This window comes from Diuraphis noxia, unplaced genomic scaffold, assembly GCF_037042655.1.
Source record: "Diuraphis noxia isolate RWA-SAM2 unplaced genomic scaffold, SU_Dnox_SAM2 contig0001, whole genome shotgun sequence".
Taxonomy (NCBI): Eukaryota; Metazoa; Arthropoda; class Insecta; order Hemiptera; family Aphididae; genus Diuraphis; species Diuraphis noxia.
The window spans coordinates 8,132,964-8,159,590 of NW_028301711.1; the positions used below are offsets into that span (position 1 = coordinate 8,132,964).

The 26,627-nt window shown below is 27.3% G+C and overlaps 3 protein-coding genes across 5 annotated transcripts; 1 reads left to right on the forward strand and 2 right to left on the reverse strand.

Moving 5' to 3' along the window:
- Window positions 1-1,503: 1,503 nt before the first annotated feature.
- LOC107167168 (uncharacterized) lies at window positions 1,504-13,182 on the forward strand. 3 transcript variants are annotated; one of them, XM_089217874.1, is made up of 4 exons: window positions 1,504-1,793; window positions 3,076-3,188; window positions 5,346-5,426; window positions 12,062-13,180. In XM_089217874.1, the coding sequence occupies exons 3-4, from the start codon at window positions 5,374-5,376 to the stop codon at window positions 12,762-12,764; spliced, it is 756 nt and encodes a 251-aa protein (XP_089074000.1). In that variant the 5' UTR covers window positions 1,504-1,793; window positions 3,076-3,188; window positions 5,346-5,373; the 3' UTR covers window positions 12,765-13,180. The 3 variants fall into 3 exon arrangements, with proteins under 3 accessions (XP_089074000.1, XP_015371579.1, XP_089074001.1); XM_015516093.2 differs by lacking the exon at window positions 3,076-3,188 and having other exon boundaries at window positions 1,506-1,793; window positions 12,062-13,178; XM_089217875.1 differs by lacking the exons at window positions 1,504-1,793; window positions 3,076-3,188; window positions 5,346-5,426 and adding an exon at window positions 10,755-10,807 and having other exon boundaries at window positions 12,062-13,182.
- LOC149059405 (uncharacterized) lies at window positions 6,505-9,961 on the reverse strand. The gene is made up of 2 exons (XM_089216970.1): window positions 9,670-9,961; window positions 6,505-9,504 (listed from the first exon to the last, which is right to left on the reverse strand). Exon 2 carries the CDS (start codon window positions 9,491-9,493, stop codon window positions 8,327-8,329), a length of 1,167 nt encoding a protein of 388 aa, XP_089073096.1. The 5' UTR covers window positions 9,494-9,504; window positions 9,670-9,961; the 3' UTR covers window positions 6,505-8,326.
- Window positions 13,183-17,239: 4,057 nt separating the features above from the next.
- On the reverse strand, window positions 17,240-17,635 carry LOC149059406 (uncharacterized). Its single transcript, XM_089217604.1, has one exon. It carries the CDS (start codon window positions 17,633-17,635, stop codon window positions 17,405-17,407), a length of 231 nt encoding a protein of 76 aa, XP_089073730.1. The 3' UTR covers window positions 17,240-17,404.
- Between the last annotated feature and the right edge of the window lie 8,992 nt (window positions 17,636-26,627).

The following is a 26,627-nucleotide window of genomic DNA, read 5'->3' on the forward strand; positions in this document are numbered from 1 at the left end:
GTCCGTGCGGTGTACGTCGAAATCGAAGTCACCGCGGCCGCCGCGTCAAGGGCCACGTTTCCGAAAAGCGCACATCAATTGGTTTTGAGTGATTTTTTTGATGAATTTTGGTCGGGCAATTTTAGCGATGAATATCGACTGTTGTAAAAATTTTAAATTCACACGTAAAAATTCACATTTGAATAATACATTTGAAAATGTATGTAGAACTTCATCGTATTACATTTTCATGTTTTTTGATGAAGCAAAAATTAGTTATCGACAACAGTTGAACAAAAAAAAAAAAATTAAAAATTTCTAATGGCTATGGAATATGGATAGTTTAAAAGGAGTCGAAATATGTTTAAAATTTTATCATGCATAGAAAAAAAGTACTAATTTACAGTTTTTATAGTTATTGAGTTACACGAAAAAAAATCGATCGAGTCAAAAAAATTGATTTTGCGTAATGATTTCCATTTTTCCATAATTTTTTTTGTTTTTCCCGACTATGGTTGCTTGGACATTTTCTGGTTCCTGTCTAGTGTACAGTTATACCTAAATGTCCAGGTTTTTCCAGAGTTCCTCGATGTATTTATGTGATAGCGACAAGTAGGTATTAACTATTAACTTTTGGATAATATAATATTTTGTTAATTTTTGGAAACAAAAAGTGGGTCACATAAGCTTATAAAGGCGGCAAAAAGCGAAAAAAAATACAACTTTAAAAATAGCAAAGAGTAGCACTTAATTTATTATATTAATTATATTTATAATCATTAATCATAAATTAAGTTAATGACGACTAAAAAAAAAGGTTATCAGTTGGTGTCCAGTTTTAGAAATTTTAAAAGTTGACAACCCTATTCCCGACGTTCAGGAAAAATTAGTGGACTTTTTTTGCGTTAAACCCGCTCAAAGTACCAATCAATCAAATCCGGTTACTTATACCAGGAAATATGTGCTGAAGAAGAAAATCGGTACATTTCGACTGCTCCGGAAAAAATCAAAAAATACATCCAATCTGTAAAACCAATACGTAATAGTATTATTATTGTTATTATAATATATTTTGTATTCGCTCCGTTAGGAACAATAGGAACCTAATGAAATGTGCGTAAAAATAATCATCAGTCATCGCCGTTCCCCCGGCGCGCGGCGGCTATACTTCGGTGCAAGCAGCCCACTACGATTGGTCGATCGGAAATTTCCGTTTCCGAAATAACCGAAATAACCGCAAGAAACGACGTCTCGTCGGTACCGTCTCCGGCGCGCACGGCAAAAGCTACAAACAGGTCCGGACGCGACCACCATAATTATACTTATCTATGGCGAACACTGTTTTAATTGGGCGGCGATTAAAATAGCGATACGCGTAAATAAGTAATAATATTACTATATGGTTTGGATCAACCGCTCTTTACCAATTATTATTATTATCATTGGGAATTCACTATCGTTATACCGCCAAGAAATGGGCAGGCGAGCAAAATAATATTGCATTTATAAACAATATTATTATTATTGTGGTGTATTTTTGTTGCGCGAACTGTTCGAGACGCGCGACGGTCGACGACCACTGACCAGTGACGACTACTTCACCACATGTCCACATCGTCAAACGCGCGCACGCGAGCGCATTATTATTTACTAATAATTCGTGCCTCGGTATTTACTGATTAATTACTGATTAATTACTTCACGCGTTAAAGTCTCGAAGAATACTTTGATTTTTTTTTTTGATCGACTAATGTTGAAATACCGTCCGGAAAGCGCTGTCCCGCTTGAGCTGTGAGCTGATTGTTATTATTTACGTAAGTTTACACGTTTTCAGAAGTTATGCACGGGCGGTCGTGTTTTCGACTCGTCAATGTTATTATGGCTTTAATTTTATTGAAAAATATTCATGGAGATATCGGTACGAAATTAATTTATTTTCCTAATTAAAGCCCTTATTGTCCGCATTATTGCAGTAAGTTTATGTTAGGTACTACATTCCATTATATTTAGGTATATTTAATACCTATATACATTTATTTACCACGTTTATATGATGGCGTTAAAACGGTTTGAAATTTAATCGTTTTTAAATTTTTTAACTGCATAGTGCATTAGTATTTAAAACAGTTGTTATACTGGACAGTTATATTAAACTGAAATATTGACATGCGTCTTAAATTGTTTTAAATATTTATATATTTTAATGTATTTAATTTAAATGATTAACAAAATTGTGCAATTACAATTAATACAAGTTACACTTATGAAACTAATAGAATACAAAACAGATTTAATTTGATAGTTTTCCTTATTCATAGTATTTATACATATGAGATAAATTAAAGCCTATTAGATAATAGACTAATATAGTTTTTATAAAATAATTTTTTCTTTGTAATAATAGAATTAACATTATAAACAAAAGTTCAGAATAGAGTTAGCTGTCAGAGTAAAGTTAAGGTATGTTTAGTTAAGGTATATTTTAATGATATGTTTTGTGGGAAAATATATGATTTAAATCTTTTTTAAAACATACAATTCCATAGTTAATATACAATTAAGCTAATACCTAAAATATTAATAATTCTAATATTGTGATTAAGAATGTTTTTTTTAATATTCTGAATTTATAAAAATAATTTCCTAACAAATCTACAAATATAATACTTGTATTACCTATCTTCTTTCTATTCAATGCCTATATTATGTTTAACCCTATAACCTTTTGGAAACATTTAAAGTGTATGAAAATTATTATTAATTACACTATTAACTTGAAAATCAAAACTTCTTATAGTGATAATTTTAGTTGGGTTTTAGAACTTTCAATGCTCAGTGTTGGTAAGTTACTTTTTAAAAGTGACCATGTTACATTACGAGTTAGAAAATAAAATAGGTAACTAGATTAGGTACTTGTTAGTTACTCAAGTACAAAATTAATGCGTAACATATAATTTTTTTACTCAAAAGTAACTAGTTACATTGTTACTATAACATTACCTATGTTATGTAAGTTTCTTAAAAAAAAGTATTTTAAATCAATCTTTTATAACAATAATGTATTTTCAAAATGTTGATCAGTTATTTTTATTTTAGCTCCTTTTTGTTGTACAAATATCTCCAGCTACATTAAAGAGCCTTTTGTCAGAAGCGATTGGAGGAAGTGACTTATTAAACTTCACAAAAATTTGTCTCATCCTAATTCCTAGGTAATCTGTTTAAAATGTTTAAATCGCCTATATAAACTGTATTATAATAACGTTCCACTTCATCATTGGGTTGATCAGAAACTAACTCTTCACTAAAGAGAAAATCATAGGCTGTAATTGATGTTTATAATTAGTTAAATTGAAAATAATATTAACACAAAATCGTTAATATATATGATTATATTAGATTACACTGGGGAGAATTTTGTAATTACATAATACACAAATACTTACTTAAATTATTAATATAATTAAATCCTCTGATGGAAAGGAAATGTAACACTCCCCAACGCAAAAAAAATTTGATTTATAATTTAACGCATTCTGCTAAGTTACTTCTAAATAATTAACGTAGTTGTTCTAGCGTTACTCAAAAATAATAATAACAAAGTTACCATAACGTTACTGAAAAGTGTAACATGTTACAGTAACGAGTAACGCACTTTATGTTACTACTCTACACTGTTATTGCTAAAAAACATAGATTCTTACCAAGATTTGATGCTTTTATTAATACATTCATTAGCTAAAGAATATAGGTATTTTTACATGTCTCTTATCAATTGACTAGAAATGGTGTAATAGCAAACTAACAGCGCTAGTTACAAATTCCCTGACTGTAACATTGGGGTATAATATATAGAATTTTCATGATTTTTTTTTCTTAACTAGGCAAAAATACTTATTTTGAGAAGCAAATAGGTACATATCACAAAAATTATTTAAGATCATGATATTTTACATTACATAGCATACCTATCTTTATTGTTATTGAAATAAAGTACAAAAAATGAAAATAATAATTATGTTTAACAATATTGTTATAAAACTAATATTTTTTTGAAATATTAAAATAGTATTTGGTAAAAATATTTTTACTAGAAGAAAATTGTTTTTTTTTAAATAACAATTTGAAAAAATTGAATTTAGACTAATAATGGTAATACTAAAACAATGTGAATGTATGATGTTTATGTATAGTTATATATATATTATTATATATATAGCTCTGGTATTTTAAAATTACTGTAATAGTCTAATGTCCAGTACTTGCTTTTGAAGTGAATGGCTGATGCATATTTTTTTTTTTAAGTTACTTTTGAGAGACTTGTATTTCACCTTAAATTATAAGAATTAATTAGGTAAGAAAATCCTAGTATTTTTTTATGAGCTTATGCATATTACATTACCTAATAGTTAATACTCAGTATATGGATAAATTTCTTCTCATTTAGTAAAATTATAATTATTTATATTAACCATAAGAATATACCTAATTAATGAATGAATTATACCTAAATTTATTTTAATTGCAAAATTATACATTATTTATAACTTAGTATTATAGTGTAATGCTATTATTTATGTTTCTAGTTCATTGAAAAAAAAACTATATCAGTACACCTATTCAGTATCCATCCCTGTAACCCGTCACCCGTGTAATCAAACTATTTCATTTTACAAATAAATTTCATACTACACAATATTTTTTCAAGCATATCACAGCAGATCATTTTCAATGACTCGGGCCTATAAAATTCTGTTTGGTAAACTTCAAATAATATTATAACAATTAGGTACCTAAACCTACCTTTATAACTAAAGATCAGATTCCTGTTCAATTGCATCTTCGTGCGGCTTGTTATAAATCCTATAGAAAAAAATCTAAAAATCTAAATCATTAGGATGTAGATTAATTTAAGGAAAGTCTTACTTTGCTTGAAATTGCCCAATTGTTTTGCATGCCTTGCGACCTCCGCCTATAATTATTATAAGCATGTTAATATGTCAGTAGTTCTTAATGAATTATTCAATTTAGATTGTTTTATATTGATAAACGTTAAAAATAATTTTGTATAAGACAATGGAATATCACTATAATTTATCATTTCAGAATTATCTAAAACAAATATTTGTAATTTAAATTTTAAATATTCTTATTAAATGTTAATTTTCTTTAATAGTTTATGATTAAAAGTTACTCAATGTGTTATTTACAGCTAAACTACTGTTGAATAATATTTTTAATTAATTAATTAAAAACTTGGGTTTGATGTGACATAAAATATTATGTTGAATTTGGATTTTATAATATTATATACTACTAACTCACTACTTAGATTTTAGATGATGTTTATTTTTTATCTTTATGTTTAGATAATATTGATTTCAAACAAAATCAAAAATGTCCAGGACTAGAGTATATGATGGATATACTAAACATAAACATATTAGAAGGTAAGTAAATAGTTTAGTATATCAGTAGATTAAGAGGACGTGATACCCGCATGGCTGCATGTGTTATCACTAGGGCCCGGAAGTTCGTGCACAAAAAACTATCAAAATATGCATGCAAATATGCGCTTAAGATCAATAAAATATGTGCTAAATATGCATTTTTTTTTTAAAAAAACGTTATTTTCTTTTTTGGTAAAAAAAAATTATAAAAATATAAAAATATGGGAAAAAACAAGCACAATTTTATTTCACTGTTCACCTTTATTTCGCACATTTTACAAAATGTCAAAAAATTTTATCCTTCATCGGATGCAAATATATTTTCACCAAATTCGGCCACATAACTACAAATTCGATTCGTTCCGACTTTTGGCATTTTAAAATTAATGGAAACCGATGTAAAACAAAAACCACACTATAGGACAATCGCACACGACTAAACCTTGTGTTCGGACTCTCACTATACGTTCTTGTTCTTGTATCGTGCTGGTGCTATCACGATAATCGCAACAGTCATTACACCATTTTATTAATACTTGATATTCGAGAATATAACAATTGTCGATTATCGTTTTAATTCAATTTAGCCTAAGTATAACTGGGTTATCGCCTATCATGAATTATTGCATGAACTTCCGGGCCCTAGTAATTACATAATATTAAATTATTAAAGTAGAACCATAGACCTTATATCGCTACTGTCACTGCAATACCACGTAAATAACATTTCACAAATTGTTCAGGAGAGACATAAAACTAATTAATTTGTGTGCAAGAAATAATTTTACAGTTTTTTTTTCTTATATTGATATTAGGAGCTTAATATAGTTTAAAAACAATGAAAATTATATTTTGTAATATCATTAAATTTAATTAATAGTACTTACGTGGTTTTTCAGTAATATAATGAAGATACGAGGTATTGAAGGATTGAGATACGTGTTGTTTAAATACAAATGTTGTAGATACGTGTAATTTATATTTATTTAATTTATTATTATAATACCTTATTTAATAACATTAATTAATACGTCTTTAAAATATATCAAAACTGTATTAAAGCAAGCACGTACTCAGGATCAATGTTTTTGGAGGGGGGGGGGGGTGAACCCCTAAAATCCCACTGGATACCGGCTTTTCTTATAGTATCAAATAATAACCAGCTAATACATTTTAAATTTTGAAATAACTGAACAACCTTTGTTTTATTTCACAAATCAATAAAAAAATTAAACAATATAGTATATTAAATAAAATCAAAAACTTGAAGTAGGTGTGTAGTATAAATAATAATACAACAGTTAACTAAAATAAAAATATCTTGTTAAAACATAATAATTATAAAAAAACAAAAACATAATATCTGATTTTTACCACATTATAAATTGTTAATTCCTTATTTAATATCTTAATTAATATTGAACACCAATAAAACTGCAATATAGTATAAATAATAATATACAAAATATAACAATTTACTAAAATAAAATAATAAAAATATCTTGTTAAAACATAATAATAATAATTATAACAAAAAAAAAAAATCATAATAACTAAATTTTATCACATTTTCTTTCTTTATAAGTCTTTAAGTGAGGTATATTGTCATAATAATCGTGGACATCAGTTGGTAGAACAGTTTTTAATTTTTGGAGATCATTCCACTTGGACAGAGTAATAGGAATTCTGCTATTATACAAACAAGGTGTGTTGATGGACAGATCTATAGTTTTTTTTGTTCGATGGTACTGGGGTAATTCTGTATATTCATGTTCAAAATTTATTTTGTAATATATTTTTTTGGTTGTGGGATCATATCTAAGAGCTCTTATATTTCGAACTTCAGGGTCACCCTTTGATCGTCCAGGTCGGATAGACTTATAATAATTCAACTTTTTGTAGTCATAGAAATCTGAATAGTTAACAGAGTGGGATTCATAGGGTGACGGATTTTTCCTTGCTAGTTTTGTTAGTTTTATGTAGTCAGATGGCAAATAGATTTCTTTGTTTTTTATTGTACGTTCGATTGAACTATGTACACTGTCGCATGGCATTTGTGTATGTCCTTTGACAAGGAACTTTTGTTCTATAATAACATTATTTTCTATAGAAAATTTAAGTAACGCATTGGACAATACCGTGTTGCGGTTCTGATACCCACAACCGTCTGAGTATATAATAATGTCTTTTTTTTTATTTTGAGTCTCATCTATGCATTGTTGTTTAATATGATTCAATATAATTGTTGTAAATACCGATGCTTCGAGTTCCCCTTGACTTTCATCCCACCAATAATTAGAACAAGGGTGGTTAGGTTCTAAATTATATACCGTAAAATTGTGTACTTTAAGTTTCATGCTGTAATACAATGCACTAGCATTCAGCGCAGGGCATAGTTTCACAGCTTGTAAATCCATTGTCAAGACTATTTTTTTGAAAGCAACTGCATCAAGCGTATCAACTTTAAGCTCTTCTCGGGCTTGATTTTTTTGAGCAATGTGTAGCTCATAGTTTTCTTCATTTACTTGTTTGACTTTATAACTTGAGCAGGTATCACATAAATCTTTTCTAGGTTGGTATATGGAAAATTTTTTTTGTTTCATAAATCTGGAGAAAAAACTTCTACTTAATGGTTTCATATTATTATCTTCTTTACATTTCAACAAATATACATCATAAACTTCTTGTTGGCTATTAAACGGACCCTCAAGGTAAAGTCTCTCAGACCTCTTTCGACAATAATGACTGGGCATTTTCGGCAAAGACCCAAACCAAGATATGAGATGATTATGTCGTACAGACACTGATACTCGTGGTATAGGTTCTTCAATTTCCTCTTCATTATCAAATTCCAAATTTAGATTATTTTGTAAATTATTTTTCTTTATCTTCTTTGTTGATTAAGGTAATCCATTAATTGAAGAGTTTATCCAATTCCTCACCATCCATTCATTCAAACAGAGCGTATTCAAAAACATTTTTTTACAGACCGGTAATGATATGTCTTCTTTTTTTAAATGATAAGTGTAGGAATAATCTCTTCGACTTTTTTCACTTTCGGTCATTATACGTTTTGTTTCTGTTTTGGTAATCATATTTACACAAAAAGTTTGCTTTTCTGCCCAGGATGTACAATTATTCCAAAAATGGTTAAACAGCTCACTCCTCTCAGATTCAGAAAAATTATCGCAGTATCTGTTTTTTGATTTATTGCAAAATTTTGAAGCACATGTTGGTTTCATTTTCCTTTCATCCTTATTTACATCTTGAGATACTTTCTTGCCTTGCCTCTGAAACCCTATGTATGCCTTTCCTAGCAATCTATTTTGTTGCATAACTTCCCTATTCCAATTTTTTTTTTGTGATTTTATACCTCTTTTACGCACTCTTTTGTCAGTGATTGAATCTGAAGTTTCAATTTCGATTTCTTTTGAATAGTCATGATCATAATTAATTAATTCATCATTATCAGTTTCAAAGTTAGTTATAAAGTCAGTCTTGTCATAAATACTGTCATCAACTTGATTTTCAGTGATCGGTGAAGTATTATTAGGAACATTTAAATTATTTTCATTAGAAATATTACCTGGTACATCAATGGAAGTTACAACTTCTACATCCTCATAAGTTAATTCAATATTATCCTTTAAGCAATCTTCATAATAATTATTAAATTCAGAATTATCAGTTTCAAAATTAATTATACAGTCAGTCTTGTTATAAATAATGTCATCAACTTGATTTTCAGTAGTTGGTGCAGTATTATTAGGAACATTTAAATTATTTTCATTATAAATATTATCTGGTTCATTTATAGAAGTTACAACATTCTCATAAATGAATTCAATATCCTTTAAGGAATCTTCTGTTAAAACTTCATATTTTGTTTTTGAAATAGATGAATTGGCTATTAAATTAGTTTCATATTTTGGTTTTCTATTAGAGAAATTGGTAATATTTGTCTTACCTTTTTTTTTATAATATGTAATGTTGTTCATAGCGTCATCTTTATTACTAGCTTCATTAGCAAGCTCCAATAGGTGTTTGATTCTTCTTTTTGATGTCATTATGTATAATACTAAAAAAACATAAATAATAATAATTATACAGTGTACCTACTTATTATAACTATCATCATAAAACTGTAATTTTATTTGAGTAGATAATAACATAATTGAAACTAACTACTTTCATACAATGTTTTATTGAAATAAATTAACTATAACTTAATATTTATAATTACCTGTATAGTAAGACGTTCAATATTATTATAGATGAACTGTCTTAGACTAGCAGTCTAACTCCACCAGCGTCCAGCGTTTATATTGAATAATATTATAATATTGTTCATTATGGTAGATACGTGTTATCAAAATCAAAATGTAATACGTGGTATCACAAAATCTTTAATTTGAGCGGGAAAAAACAATATAATGGACTCATGGTACATAACAAAAGTGATAGAGAAAATTATAATCTATACAGTGATACCAAAATGTCATTTTCAAAAAAAATGTTATTTACGTGGTATTGCAGTGACAGTATCGATATTATATATTAGTTTAAGGTCTATGAGTAGAACTTGTATAATTTTAAACAGGTTTTTATACTCAAAGTTCGAAATTTCTATGAAATATTAATGAAAAACAAATTTTCAAAGGTAAAATGCAATTTTTTTTAACATATGCATATTTATGTAAAAAACCTCAAAATAAACAAAAATATGCAAACTAAAATTTCATTTTTGAACTCATCAGTTAGTGAATCAAATTTGTAGCTCATCCAGCAACTTTTTGATGCACTCATTTAAAACATGCAAATGCATGAACTTCCGGGCCCTAGTTATCATCAACAAAGTGTATAACATTACAAAATCTGTTTAGCGCGGGATAGAGCCACTCAGACTGTAATTTTAATAGAAACACCAAAAGTTAACATAATATAGAAGATAATATTTTCTGTGTTGTGGAGTTTTTATTTATTTTATATTTTTGATAAGAAAAAAGTTATAACACTTTTGAAAATCTGATATTTTTAAGTTTTTCAAATTTCAATAACTTTTCATACATTGGTCTTATCGAAAAAATAAAATGCTGGGACACAGTTAAAGTTCTCCTTTTTCATAGTGAAAATTTGGTTTCTTATTTATAACTGTAGACTTCTCTGTTCTTTCTCACACGAAACAGTTTTTGTTATGTTACGCACTTGTAAGACGGAGACAATTCATGCGGGTATCATGTCCTCTTAATATTTTATTAATAGCTTTATGGGCAGTCTTAACGGATTGTCAGTTGCTTATTATTTTTATTTTTGTGTTCTCCCTTTAGTTTTAATTGTCCATCAATGGTTTACCTTTATTTTGCCGAAACAATATTTTGCTGGTAATCTTAGTTAATATGAAATTAGTATTTCTTAAATAGTATACATATTCATAATTAGTTAAACTAAATATTTTAACTTAAATTTTAAGTTAATATAGAAAAATGTTTTGTGTTAAAAATTACTTTTATTTCTTTTTTAATTTGTAAAAGTTACAAATCAATTAGAGAATAAAAATATCTTACTTAGTTGAAAATCAGTTAGGTACATTTTGTTTTTCATATAAAATTATCTATAATCTTTTTAGGAATTATTTTATTTATAATTTAGTATAATATACATTTAACATGTTTCTACATAACTTATTTTTATGATCACCCAAATTTACAACTAGATAAACATTCTTAAAAAAAAAGATGTCGCAATAGAAAATAGAATCATTATTACTGCTTTAAAAAGTGATAACAGTTTAAAAATTTTTTTTTAATAACACCTGTTATATTTAATATTTTCATCGCTCTTCTCGGAGTAGGTACAAAATATTAAAACAAATTTTAAAAAATATTGATGGCTTAAAATAAAAATAATTAACTCAGGCACACAGTTAAATATTATCAAACAATTTGTAATCCAAGTAAATCGGCCCACCTGTAACTCCCGGTATTCTGATGAGCCAATTGATTGTTGATCATTTTTATAACTTATCATATATATAAATAGTTACTTTTTGATATTTGAAAAATTTATCTTTAATATAATTATTTTTTATTTATATATATATAACATTAAATAAGTATTAGCATTTTTTAGAAGTATTCTTGACCATTTGTTGTTCTGTAACATCTAATTTATCTTATCTATGGGTAGGTACTGTACAGTCAAGATGCAAGTTAGTATAATTAAGCCTATATGAGATAACTATACAGACTACTGTAGTATTTCTAAATTGTTTTGTAGTTAGATGATTATTTTCCATAAAATGTCTATAATATTATATTTTGAAATTATGCACTTATATTAACAATTTAAGAAAAAATACTGTATAAAGTTAGTCTTCAATTTTTTTCCCTTTATCTTAATAATATTAATCACAATACATTTTTTAAATAAGAATTGGGCTTAACCTTCAATTCATTTTTTGTTATGCATCTAGATCTCAGCTATCTCGATGTCTAACTATAACTATTTTTCTAGGTATGCAAACTTAATATTTAAGTGAATTATAGTTGCATTACAATGGTTAATTGTTATATTTAAGCAGTTAGTCATTAAAGTCAACTATGTTAAACTTATTAAAATATAAATTATTATTTCAGCTACACAAATGATCCTAAATATACAATATTAAGTTTCGGAGCTCAGAATATAACTGAAGATAATTGTGTTGCATCAACACCAACTAAACCAAAGGCTGAAGAATCTTATAAATGTGATATTTGTGGTGAAGAGTTTTTATTTAAAAAACGCTTAATATCTCACATAAAGTGTCATATGAGAGAAAAAAAGTTTGAATGTAATACTTGTAATGCAAGGTTTTCACACTTGGGAAACTTAAATCTTCACATCATGATTCATACTGGTGAAAAACCATTTAAATGCAATATTTGTAATAAATCATTTTCACGGAAAGGTAATTTAGAAATGCACACTAATATGCATACGAAAGAAAAACAATTTAAATGCAATATTTGTAATATGACAATTTTACATGAAACAATCTTAAAACGTCACTATAAAACTCATACTGGATACAGACCATATAATTGTGAGTTTTGTGATAAATCATTTGCAAGGGTGGATAATTTAAAATATCACATTATGATTCATACGGGACAAAATCAATTTAAATGTAATATTTGTGATAAAAGTTTTCTACACCAAGGACTCTTAAAACGTCATAATATGATTCATACTGGGGTTAAACCACATAAATGTAATTTTTGCAATTCCTCATTTTCACGTATTGATAATTTTAAGACTCACTTGAAAAGGATCCATCCTGGAGAAAAACAGATGTAAATTTAATATTTAAATAAATGGCTTCTACATAAAACTGGATATTAGGATTCATTCTGGAGTTAACCCCTTTAAATACTAAAATTGAATACATGTTTTTCTCATGCAATATTATTAAGTAGATGCCAAATCAATTAAAACGTTAATAAACCATTTAATTGGGATACCAGTAAAAATATTTTAAAAAGAAAGCATTTACACAAAAAGTAATTGAAAAATCATATAAAATTTTATTTAGTTTAACAGATTAAAGCACAAGGAAATAGGGTAATTTTACCTTCTTTTTCGAAGAATATTATTTTGTTTTACATTTATGTTATAGTATGTATTAAGCTATATATTACAAGTTATAAGTATATTGTACAATGATAATTTTTTATATTTGAGTTAAACAAATAGCATAGCTTATAAAATTAAAGATCAATGTTAAGAAATGTTATTTTAATTAAATATAATATGTCATGAATCATAAATATGTTGTAACTATACATTATACCATAAAAACCCTTTGTATTTTTTAAAATATCTTTTATTACACTGTCTTGATCAAAAAAAATGGCTCATGTTCTGATCTTGTAATTAGCAGAACAGTTGAATTGAAATAAGCAAAAATAAAACAGTATGGACAATTTAGTATAAATCAAACATGGTCCAAACTACCTTCCAACTAAACTTTCCTGATACCAAGAACAAAATGATATTTTTACAAAGTAGTTTTTGACAGTGGCATAAATTGGGTGGTGCAAGCTTATATTTTTGCACCACCAGAAAATCATAAAAAATTGTATAGGTACCTATAGTTTCCATTTTCAAAAGCATATATTAGTTAATCAAACAAGTATCTGTGGACATATTTCTATTGGTGTCTAAAGTATTAGAATAAAATCATAAAAATTTCCAAACTATTTTGAGTTAACTACTTCATAAACATTTAAGGTTCTGAGCGGAGCGATGAATGTTTTCATTTCAATAAACATGTTTATGAAAAAGGCTTCTCATTAAATTAAAAAAAAAAATGTTTTTATTCAAAAAAAGATGAAAAGCCTATTTTTATTGTAATAAAAATTAGTAACCAGATGTTTAAGATGAAATGTTATGTACATTAATTTTAGAGTCATTTATTTTGTATCTGCGGGAGTAGGGCATATTTTATCTGCCGCATACCCTGTAAACAAAGTGCGCACGCCTATGGCTGTAAACAATAGAAAACATTTATATATAAAAAAACCAGTTGTTAATATAAAAATCTCTATTTACACAGCACTCTGGATTGGACATATACCAGGTTCAAATGTGAATCCAAATTATCCAGGGACCCACTCAAACACAAAAAATGTCATAAAAATCAGTTTAGTTCTACAGTTGTCTAGGTCTAGGAGGCAGTTTTGTGCCAAGATCACTAAAAATTTTGATTTGGTATCCACTACTAAATAGTCTCAACTGGTGCTGAAGAAGGGAGAGTGGTAGTATTATATTTAAAAAATAGTTTTTTGGAAACTGGGAATGTGTTTAACATGATCAACTTCAAGTCTTTATTTTTGGAATCTAAATAAATAGTGCATGTACAGTTCCGCCATTAGTACTATCTACATTTAACTGTACACTAACTGCAGCCGAACAATCAATTGAATATTTACTTTGTGTTAAAATACCATAACATTTGTCATCACTACCAGCAGAATCATTTTCAATGGAATTAGAATCTGAATTAGTTAATGAATTCATAAAATTGCATTCAGACAAAAATAAATTTTTACAGCAAGTTAAATATCTATTAATTAGGTACCCGTGAAAGTTTAAACATAGGATGAGATATTGAAGGAATGATATATGGCTTACTTTTAATGTTTTCTAAATCAAATAAAAAACTAAATCTTGTTTCAAGCTTTTAATAATTGATATTTGATAGTGCTAAATGTCTGCAATATATTAAATTTGTCTTTTGAATTAATATAACTCTTAACGAAATGATGGTAGGTGGGACATAACCCAAAAAAAAGATTATTCAGATTGTAACTTATCAAGTGAAATGGCAAGCGGTTCCATAACAAAACAGTAGTCTTCTAAAATACCCATCTTTTTTGTTGGCTGTTGAAGTTTTAATTCAATAAATGAAGATTTTACAGTTTCCTTATGTGCAATTATTTTTTTTTACTGCATCAAATGAATAATTTCACCTTGTTATAATAGGTAAAGGAAATTTGCAATTACAGATTTCATATACTTAGTCTGATGCTACTGTGCTTCAACTTAAAAGATTCCAAAAATGTATGTGTGATAATGTGTAAAAGCTATGAATACAAAAAATGTTAATGAATTTCTACTAACTACCAAAGAAATTGCAAATTTTCACAATTTTAACTTCACGTGCTTATAAAAATGTAAGTACTGGAGATTTACTCTTAACATTTTTTTATTTTCTACTAAGAAAACTTTATGAGGTACCTCACATAGAATAGGTATTCAATAAAAAAATATCTCATTATCTCAATAATGTGAAAAACTAAAATGCATACATAATAATATAACATTTATGTACCTATATATTTTAACTTTTAAGTAATATTCTGAGTAGAAATATCAAGATTTAGACTTTATATTTCAATATGGTATTTGTATTTCAAATTTGGATGGATTTTTATTAAGAAATTGTCAGGTAGGTTACCTAGCGTACGAGTGTACAAGTAATATTTTACTACTTTATTTTTTATTGAACATATGTATTTAATTAAATATCCATAAATTATTTTTATTATTATAAATAATATTAAATAATAACTAAAATCTAAATAAATATTTTAAAATACAAAGAATACAAAATATTTCTTGGTGCCTTTTCCACTCATTGGATAATTCGGTGAATGGACTGAAACGGTTTGAACCCTAAGTGAGTCAAATAAGTGGCGACCACTGAAAATTACCTAAATATACATTTGAAATATTATATTACCTTTATTATATCATTAGTGTCCTAAAGCTTGTTTAAAAAAGTTTAGTCAATTGATACTTATATGAATTATTATATATATTATTTATATTCATTATATGAATATAAATTTTTAGTACCTAGTATAATATACCTCTAAGACAACGAACTGGAGCACCCATTTGTGTTGGTACTGCTTACAAAAACAAGCAGAATAAAACAAATTAAAACAAGGTATTCCTAAAATGACAACACTACAACAGTAAATCATATAAAGTACTTTTTTGGTATTTTCGATACATACATAAGTTATAAAATAATATATATAATTTACATTAATGTTATTAGGTAGTTGCATTCTTAGTTAATTAGAAATCAGTACTAGTTATTGTAGTATCTGAGTTAATATTCAGTGATCATTTAATATTAGTAACAATAAATTTGAGGGGCAAGTAGCTTTTCTTATTGTTACTGGTTATTGATAGCTATAGTTGTAAATGAATTATGAGAAAATATCAAAATAAAAAACCGTTATTGTGGGTATTGCAAATCTGTATCTAAACCGACAATACAATATAAAAGCTAGATCCATTAAAAAATAAGTCAAAATATATCATCAAAAAATATTCTAACCAATGACTAAAAATACCTATTAATTCCACCATATTTAAAAAAATTTAAACTCTAAATGTACAAAGTATATCTATGTCTAACAAATAATGCATAAAATTATTGAAATATAATTAGTTACTAAATGACCAGGCAAATATTATTTGTTTTGCCATATAAATTATTTTAAATAAATCAAAAGTGAAATATTAAATTTGGAATTCATAATGATTTTAGCAGTAAAGCATCATAAATTTAAATTAAACTACACAATTTTATACTTAATATTCCATTATTATTATTTATTATTAGGTATCATATTATTACAAATACGGACAAAAATATTGATAATAATGATAATAATGATATTGATTAGGTATATCGAATATTTGAATATGTTTTGAAAAAAATTGAGTGTACAGAAAACTATAAAATAATAAACATTGAGAAAAAATGTCAAGTACCCAACGAATATTATTTATTTTCGAGTATATTAAAAAATAAATGTAAAATATGTATTTATAGAAAGTTTCAAAATTGGCTCGTCAGACGGACATTGGATCAGATCGAAAACCGAAAAATACCTTTTTAATGTCAAGCTTTTGCGTGCATGACTTACACAACCACATTTTAGTTATCACACATTTAAAATTTGAGTTCATATTTATGAATTATTTCTTTTCATAATTAGTCCTATGCTCACATACACACACACAGTGCTATCCATTGTGTTAAAATTTAAGCACTCCTACACCTATAGGCTATAAGTTTCGGTTGATAGAATTTTACATATAAATAAAAATATGTTTATAATATTGGTTGATAATAATGTCATAACTTCAAATACTTGGTATGAATATTTCTTTATTATGTATTATAATTTTATAAAATACAATTATTGAAAACAATATTGATAAATGAAAAGTAAAGTAGGTACCCTTGATCACTTATTTTACAGAAAATTTAAATGCTTTTGTCTGTTAAACATTGGCCACTGCCAAGATAAATTTAAGATAAATTAGGTACAAAATTAAATGTTTTTAATAATAAATGATGTAAAAACTAGAATCAGGCAATATTTATTTATGTAAAAATATAAAAAAAAATGTTAGCCTGTGCGCCAGAAAAATCTGGAACCAGAGTGATTTTTAATGGTATTTTTTGTGTCCGATGTCGAGCGCTTGCGTCTTTGACTGTATCTGGATATATTCGACTGCAGCAACGCGTACCCTTCGGGGAAACTCGCCTGAGAATTGGCCAACATATGCGGCAAGCCATCACACGATTTATTAGCGCTAATCGCCATCAGGTACATCATGCCTTCGACGTTTTTGTACATCTTGAATAAGCAAGAACAAAATAAATAGAAAAAACTTAATCAACTTAAACATATTATGTGAGGAAAATAACAAAAGAAATTTGGTGGAAGCACGTATATCTAGGGGCAAAAGATCTTATTCAATCTAATTCAGTCACACCACTATAGCAATATTATGCTGTATGATTCCTATGTTTATCCCGAATATTAAGAGGGCGCAACATCCGTATTTGTTGTCTCGGTGTTACAAGCGTGTAACAGCAAATTATCGCTCAGCACTATAGTCAGCTGTTCACGTTTTACTCAGTTAGCTTAAAAAGTATAGTGAATAGACCTACTATGAAACTTGATAATAAGAACATATTATCTATGTTTTGTTGTAAGTATTTTTACGATACTTCATTTTTTGAGCGAATTATGACAAATTTTATTTTACAATTTATCATACAAGCATAATTCACTTAAAAACTGGACTATCGTAAAAATATATTCAACAAAACACAGATAATTGTACTATCGTCAAGTTTCATAATAAGTCAATTCACTCTAATTTTTAAGCTAACAGAGTAAAACGAGAACTGCTGAGCGTAAATTTTCTTTGTTACGCGTTTGTAAGACTGAGACAACGAATACGGGTGTTGCACACTCTTAATGCTATATGTTATTATATGATCAAACTTTACGTTGCTTTGCGGCGCAGAATCTCTCCGTCTTATTTGATTATAATATTTGGAATTCAAAATATGAAATGATTTTTTTGAATCACATTTTAATAACGAATTTAAATATGTTTACAAATGGACTGGTTGGAAAATCCTAAACTATTGTAAGCACAAAATACTTACGGCACATCTGACATCGTATCCGTCATTCGATTCGATGAATCGGCCGTATAGCCTCATGATCAAACTTCCATCGGTGTATGGATTTAATGGTGTCGAAGACGATTGTGGCTTACAGTTAAATACCATAACTGGTGGATCATTATCTGCAGAATAAAACAGAATTATAATACACATGTTCAATGAAAGTGTTATGATATTAGGTACCGTATTAAATTATATTCATATTACAATATTAATTAAACGTGTACATTATAAATCACTAGGTATTAGAAACTGTAAAAATACTAATTAAGAATTGAATGACATTAAATTATTAATGCTCAAATACAATAAAGCAGGTATAGAATAATAACATAGGTAATGTATACAAATTGTAATTTCAAAAATTGTAACATATTTATATATTAAAATAGGTACCTAATACTGTAGAATAATTTATTTAAAATATAATTTTTCGTACTCAATCGCAATTAATGTATACCCAACCTTTTTGAATTCTATACTTTTGATCATATTAATATCAATTTCAATAAAATATACTAAATTAATGTGTTCAGTAGTTTGATGATGGGGGAGGGCGGAAAGGCATACTAAGATTATAAGAGGCATAAATTGTAGTTTGCAGTAACATTGTTATGGTTATATTTTGTGTGATAATTATTATCATTGTTTTTCTTTTGTATAAAAAATAAGAAAAGCGTTATTTTTGGTATATATGCTATATAACATATCGACTTTATATGTATTGTACTATATTAAAAACTAAAATAATAATTTGTAACACGTACCTGGCTTACACATACGTTGTCCAAGGTTATTCAAACTTCCAAATATTACGAAAAATGACATTTCCGTATCGTACTTAGTCTGAATTTCGAATTCGATGGTGGCACAACTTTCAACCTTTGACGAATATTGATCATAAGAAATGACATCAACATTTCTTGTTTGAATTATGGGGCATCTCCCACGGGTAATTGGACCTTCTCTATCTGTATGAGTACCTAGCGAAGTTATATTTAAAATAAAGACAATATTTATACAAAATAAAAAAAAATTGTTCATAAAATTTAATATCTACAGTATATAATAAGGTTAGTGGTATTTGAAATTCAATTTAACGCATAACGAAATGGGAAAATTCATTTCGGTACTTACCAAATTTAAAATTATCAGTTAATTGCATGCTGGCTGCCTCTCTGAGAATAATGAAAATAACGATAAATGACATAATCACTACTACTATCGACGTCATTGTGGTTTTGCCTTTTTATATTTAGGTAAGGTTCAATACGACGAAGAAAATTGACGGAATCGAACTAACAGTTGAAAAATATTATATTATCTAGATGAGTGAGAGAAACGAGACGGATGAACTGGTGAACTGTAAGAAGTTGGTACCTATTCTGATTGCAATATGGTAGTGAAACACCCTTCGCAAGCTATTTTATATGCCGCCTCATCGCTAGTGGTGGCGGTAGCCATGGCCATCCCTTCCACCGGCTGTAAATAAAAGTGACATTATACCACAGGCTTTTACCGATTAATACTCCCGCCCACCAAACAATTTATATTACAGTAATGTAATGTGTTTATTCGTAAAATCGTACCTAATAGCGCTGGTCGGCCCGAGCAGTGGCGTGACAAAGGGAGTATCGAATTCCTCACATTTTATTTAAGGGAGGGGTGATCGTTAAGGCACATAAGAATTTTGTACACATTTTCTATAAATAATATATATTAATATATGGGACCAGCATTAAAACGTTGTATTATGTCGGTTGTGTATCCATCGTCTGTTCCCAAAACTCCGAAATATCATAAAAATCGTGTCGACATTTGGCGTAAGTACCTACACAAAACCCACACACAAAAGTTTAAAGATATATTTGTCAAAAATAATAATTTTTCAAAAAATTTCAAAAATGAATTACATAAACTAAATAAAAAGGTTTTCAAGGTCTATATTTTTCTAAAAAACAAATTGATCAATTGGAGTTTAAAAAAAAATCAGATTAAAATTTGTATTTTATTCTGTAATATAAAATAAAAATTTTATGCTACACGTACATGTATTAACTTTGTAAATTATATCAAAATTAAAATATTGATTAAAACAAAAGTTATTTAATTTGTCATGTTTTCTAGTTCCTTGTCTTGCTTCTAGCTGTGGAGCATAAGTGTATCTCAATAAGGTCTATCCTAAGAATTTTTGTCAAAATTGCATTAAATTTCGGCTATACCCTTCTATCATAGGTTACATATTTTAGATTCTGAACGGAGATAAATGTATTGATTTTACAATGATGTGTGTTTTTTTTTTTTTTGTGTCAGTCTACAGCATAACTAGTCGAAATAATGCTTCAATTTCAAACTTTGGGTGTGGTTTCTGACGTAAAAGTGAATATCCTTGTTGCATAATAGTGGTCAAGTGTAAACATTTTCTAACAGTTTTCAAAAAAATTGAGAAAAACAAAAAAAAAGTGACAGAAAAACGGGAATTTTTACGCAAAACCAGTTTTCGACCAAATCGATTATTTATGTGGTTGTAATTCAAAAACTAATCACTGTAAATACTAGAAATTTTCACCAAATGTTTATGTTAGTGTTATCTATATACTGTTTAATTTTAATGTTTTGACATTTTTTGAGTTATTTATAGACCACTGAAATTTTCCATTTTTATGATAATTTTTTTTTGAAGTGTTCGTAAAAAAAAAAATTTTGGAAGACCAAAAAAATTTAAAAATTTAATACAAGGTTCTTTATAAGTAGTTCATATTGTAGCTAAGAAAAATTAAATATCGTTAATCACACATTTTTTTATAAGCGTTTATAGTTCGAATTTTTACGAAATCTGTAGAAAACGCGAAAATTCGCAAGTCATTTTAAAGTTGAAAAATCATAAAAATTTTAATTTTTATAACTAAGGACTAAAAATACAACACTTAGTTTTCCATAAGTTTTCCTTCAAGTAAGAAGACTTGAAGCATCATTATAAGAAAATGTTAATCGCGTTTGAATTTTAAATTTTTAGGAAATAGCGTAATGATAACGATTTATTCTCAAACGATTTTAAATATATGTTATTATTCAAAAAGTATAAGTCGTAGATACTTGAGAATTTTACCAGTTATTTAGATTGGCATTTTTTTTACAAGATTTAATTTTCAAAATATTTTGACTTTTTTGAAATATTTATAGACAACTGAAATTTTAAATTTTTCTGAAAAATATTTTTTGGGGTGTCAATAAAATTTTTCTGGTTCTATCAAAATACTTAAAAATTGAATACATAGTTCCTCATAAGTTTTTCTTATAGTGATTAAAATAGAAGAATTTTTTTTTATTAGCATTTGAAGTTCGAATATTGACAAAAATTCGTCAAAACCATGAATATTTGCGAATTATTTTGTAATTCAAAATTCATAAAATTGTTTGTATTTATATCTAAGGTTAAAAAATTCAACTCTAAGTTTTCCATATGTTTTCCTTCAAGTAGCTATAGAGAAAACTCGAAGCATCATTATAGGACAAATTTTAAGTGCGTTTGAATTTTAAATTTATACGAAATAGCGTAACGATATAATGATTTACACTAAAATACAATATTACTAAATTATATTATGTAGGTATATAAAATGTATGCCACAATGATTAAACTTTCGGTATTTTCAACAGTCTACACAAAATAAACTCGATCAAGATGTAATTCTAACTTACCAATTGATAGTGTTGGCCAACGATATAATTTTCAATACCGATATTGATATCGAAGCATATTAAAAATTTAAAACATTAAAAGTATAGAATGCATATTGCTTTAATATTATATTATGAGTGTATTGAAAGTATATTTAAAGTATAACCAACAGCTCATTTGCACTTTTTACAAAAAACTTGATTTTTATTTAATATAATCCCCTTTTCATTAACTTTAAAATCAAAATGTTGCCATATAACACTTCTAGCACCAGACAACGGTACTAATTTAAAGTTTTCACTTATTTTATTTGTAAAAATAATAACGAACGTAATAATTACGAAAATAATTATGACGTCTCACCGCGAGTTAACAACTGATACTGAAAATAGATTAAATTGTTTGGTGTGGTGGTTATTTCTTTGGAACATATTAATATCGCCTCGTATCATAATCTACGTTTTTATCTTTATTAATAAATTATTATATCTGACAGATATTTTTTTTAAATTTAATTTTATACTGTTTACTCATTTTAGTGTTTAATCATCCGTAAAACCGCAAAATTCCGAGCCCCGATTAATCACACCGATATTGCGATATTTTCGATAATTATTTTTAGATATCGATATCGAAATTATTGAAAAAATACCCACGATATCGATATCGTTGGCCAACACTACCAATTAATAGTAATTTGTTTCAGTACCGGTATAAGATATAGTAGATAATAAATATCATGCATCCTATAATCGTCGTAGATAAATCATATCATAATCACATAACATTTTAATTTATCATTATTATTATTACCTATTATAAGTTCGTAGCTGACTAGATAATAATATAACACGTCATTTTCTATAAAATAATATGCAATATTGAATTCATTTCTATTCTATCTTATACATAAAATGTGCTTGGGATTTTTTTCCGCAATTCCCAAGTCCTGCATCAATATTATTATGTTATATTTAATTCGCATATAAATAGTGTATTATACAATATTCATGATCCTAGCTAAATCATACATGTTTACAAGTCCATGGTAATTATGTCTATGTTCGGTTTAAGCAAGTACCGATAAGATATAACGTTTAAATCGTTTAATATTTAAAATTTGAAAATCACTTCATTCAAATACGCATAATTCCCATAAGATTATGACGTCGGTGGCTTTTTAAAAATAAAATTTTTGAAGCATTTCACCAACCTCCTTACCCAAAATATTATCATTATTACATTATCAACAACATAAAAATGTATTTCCAACAACACAAACTATTTTCTCAGTATGGATATCGCAAATAATGCTCAACAGCGCCTCGCAATGTACCCAAGTGTACCTTGGACGGGGGCGCTCCACCACAGGTTTATAAATTATACAACACACTATTATGATATGAATGTGCAGGACAGACCGTTTTTGTTTCGTGATACTACGCAGTTTCTATATCGTAAAACTACTGCGAAGTACAACGATATTACGCTTTATTTTTCTACAATACACAAGATTATTTTCTGGCGAAGGGTCGGATTTGCCCAAATATGGTAGATACCGGCATTATATCATTATTCATTGTATTGTATCGGGCGTGTAAAATCAGTCTGTACCCAAAAATCCTAAATAAATCGTGTCGACATTTGACAGGTACACACACATCCACACCTACACACATATATATTATATTTTATATATTATATTAAATCATTGTAGACTTCGGATTATAATCATTTGTATATCTGCGTATGCAATTACATATAATCGCCTTTTTTTTTTACCAAGCATGCATATTTCATTGATTCGTGATATAAACGGTATATAATCGAATTTTTCTCAAAGGTGAGCAAGTTAATGAAATTAATTAACTCGAGTTAACAGTTAACGAATTAGGAATTTAATTCGATAAGTTGAAAATTAATATGGAAAAAAAATGTAATATTATAATCGTATTTTAATACAAGAAACACACTAAATAAAATATATCTTAAAAAACATAGTACATAGTAGGTAGGTACATTCCCGATAACTCCTGAACTAATTACAAGAACTATAAATAAATACACATAAATTTAATAATATAATAAATTACTTTTTGTTTTGTAAATTTAATTTTTCGTAATTTTTTTTTTAAATTAAATTTTTAGTGCATATTTCCATGCATATAACATAGTATTTTCACTTCATATAATCAGGTTCATTGTAAATGATTTGTATACAATATATTACATGTTTTAATTCGGGTTTTGCTGCTGCAGCTATGGTCATACAAGAATTAAAATAGTAAATTGTATTCTCCTAGTAAATATTGATCTCTCTTTCAGGTATATATTTAATCTTTTTATAAAAACCTTGTATCGAAAATTCGACTTTCCGAAGAACACACATCTCGTGTATTGTAACGCAGGGGCCATGGCAATATGGCATTCCCTTCAAGTTACCGAATGTTCGACTTATAGAGATTCCATTGTATCATAATATGAAATACCTGTATAAAATTGTATATAATATGTACTGTAATGTATGTAATGTATACTTTATACAAATCTTTATCAAATTTAATTTGTATTTTTTCACAGTACCTGCACTGGCGGAATCGATAAGAATTCGGGCGTTCATATTATAACAGTCCATACCATCAATATAGAATATAATATATGATATGGGGAACATAACAATACATATTTGTTACTTATTGTACATTAATTTCCAGGACTGTTGTTTAATGAACGACCAATCCTTTGCGAAGGTTCGGATATGACCATAATAACTAATAAGTACAGTGGAATCCGCTTATATTATATATTTATGGTGATCCCAAAGTGAGTTTTATATAACCGAATGAATCTTATAGGTGAAGTGAGAAGAAAATTTTAATCACATATTTATGAATTTAATTTTACTACATATTTTGCTTTAATATTAATACATTAAATACATATTACATATTACATACTTAGTATTGAATACATTTGAAAATTCTGATCAAAAAAATTTAAATTATACACCCGCATGTGTTGTGTCCGTCTTACAACCGTATAACATAGCAAAATCTGTTTAGAACGGGACAACTTTACTCCCTTTGTATTTATAGTAGAATTACCAAAATTCCACAACGCTTAGGTAAGAACTTTATCTGTGTCATAGCGTCGTTATTTTTTTGATAATATAAAATAATATAATTAAAGTTATAAGCTTAAGAAAATACATTTGTGAAGATCTAAAATAATATTTCCATTTCCTGATGTGCAACTTTGAAGCTCAAAGTTATAATTGGTCAACGTTGATAGTAGAGACGATATTTAAAAAATTTGAATCATCAATAATTCAGAACTATTAAAACTGTATAAGCATTGGAAATATTTTTGAGTTTATGGAATTATAAAAATGAATGAAATATTACTTTGTTTAGGTTTTTTTTTTAATGTTTTAGTCGTTATATATTGTATGCTTGGTCAAAAATCTTGAAAAAATATGATCTTTATAAATACATCTTAGCCATTTCAAGAATTAAAAACTACCTTCCTGTATTGGCTATTATAATTAGACAAAATGCTAAGTATATTATAATATATTATTTTGAAATACAAAAACCTGAGGTTGGAATAATAAAAAAATGAAATTGCCCTTACTGGAAAATGGAAATTCAAAAAATTGAACGTCAAAAACGATTTTAAATAGAGCATTCAAACTTTAGTTCTTACATCTTTCGTTAGTAAGACGGAGATAATAACACATGCAGGTGTGGTATTTAATAGAAAGTAAAGTGTAATATATTAATTTACGTAAAATTTGGATATTTTTTCCGTGGATATTTTATCCTTGGATATTTTGACCGATTACCATTTATATTACCCCTCCTTGAGCCACCTCTATTAGGTAGGCAGACAAATGTCCACGGGAAAAAGCCCAGAAAAAAAAAACATAACGGAAAATAAGTCGAAAAATATAAATGTGAACACTTATGTATATCCCGTTTTACCATTTTAATATTTTATCGTTATAATTTTTTAAGTTTTTACTTTTTGGAATGACAACACATATAATTTCGTTATAATATACTTAATATCATATTACACTTTATCCAACAAAATATTAATACCATAATTATTGTTTTATTTTTACAGTCAACTGACCTGCGGTGACTTTTATTATTATTATTATGTCATTTATATGACTATATTATGTACCTACCAATTTTGTATTTGAGTATCCGTAATCCGGATATAAAATTGTCTATATTTGTTATACTTTTTTCCGTCAGGTTTTTTTTCTGCGATTCCTTATATTGCTAAAGATAAGTTATTACGGTTAAACCTTAGATGATACTACATAGTACCTACTACCTACAGTATAGAGTACCTTGTCTCTAAGTAATTTTATATTTCTGTGACTGTGTAACTATGGAAATAATTAAATCCACTCAAAGAAATGACAAAATTTGTTTTAAAGATTTTACTTACG

Bases quoted from the DNA above. Each gene is read 5' to 3' on its own strand.
- LOC107167168 (XM_089217874.1), top strand. From the start codon at position 5,374: ATGTCCAGGACTAGAGTATATGATGGATATACTAAACATAAACATATT. The intron at 5,427-12,061 runs GTAAGTAAATAG...TTATTATTTCAG, and splicing joins AAACATAAACATATTAGAAG to CTACACAAATGATCCTAAAT.
- LOC149059405 (XM_089216970.1), bottom strand. From the start codon at position 9,493: ATGACATCAAAAAGAAGAATCAAACACCTATTGGAGCTTGCTAATGAA.
- LOC149059406 (XM_089217604.1), bottom strand. From the start codon at position 17,635: ATGTACAAAAACGTCGAAGGCATGATGTACCTGATGGCGATTAGCGCT.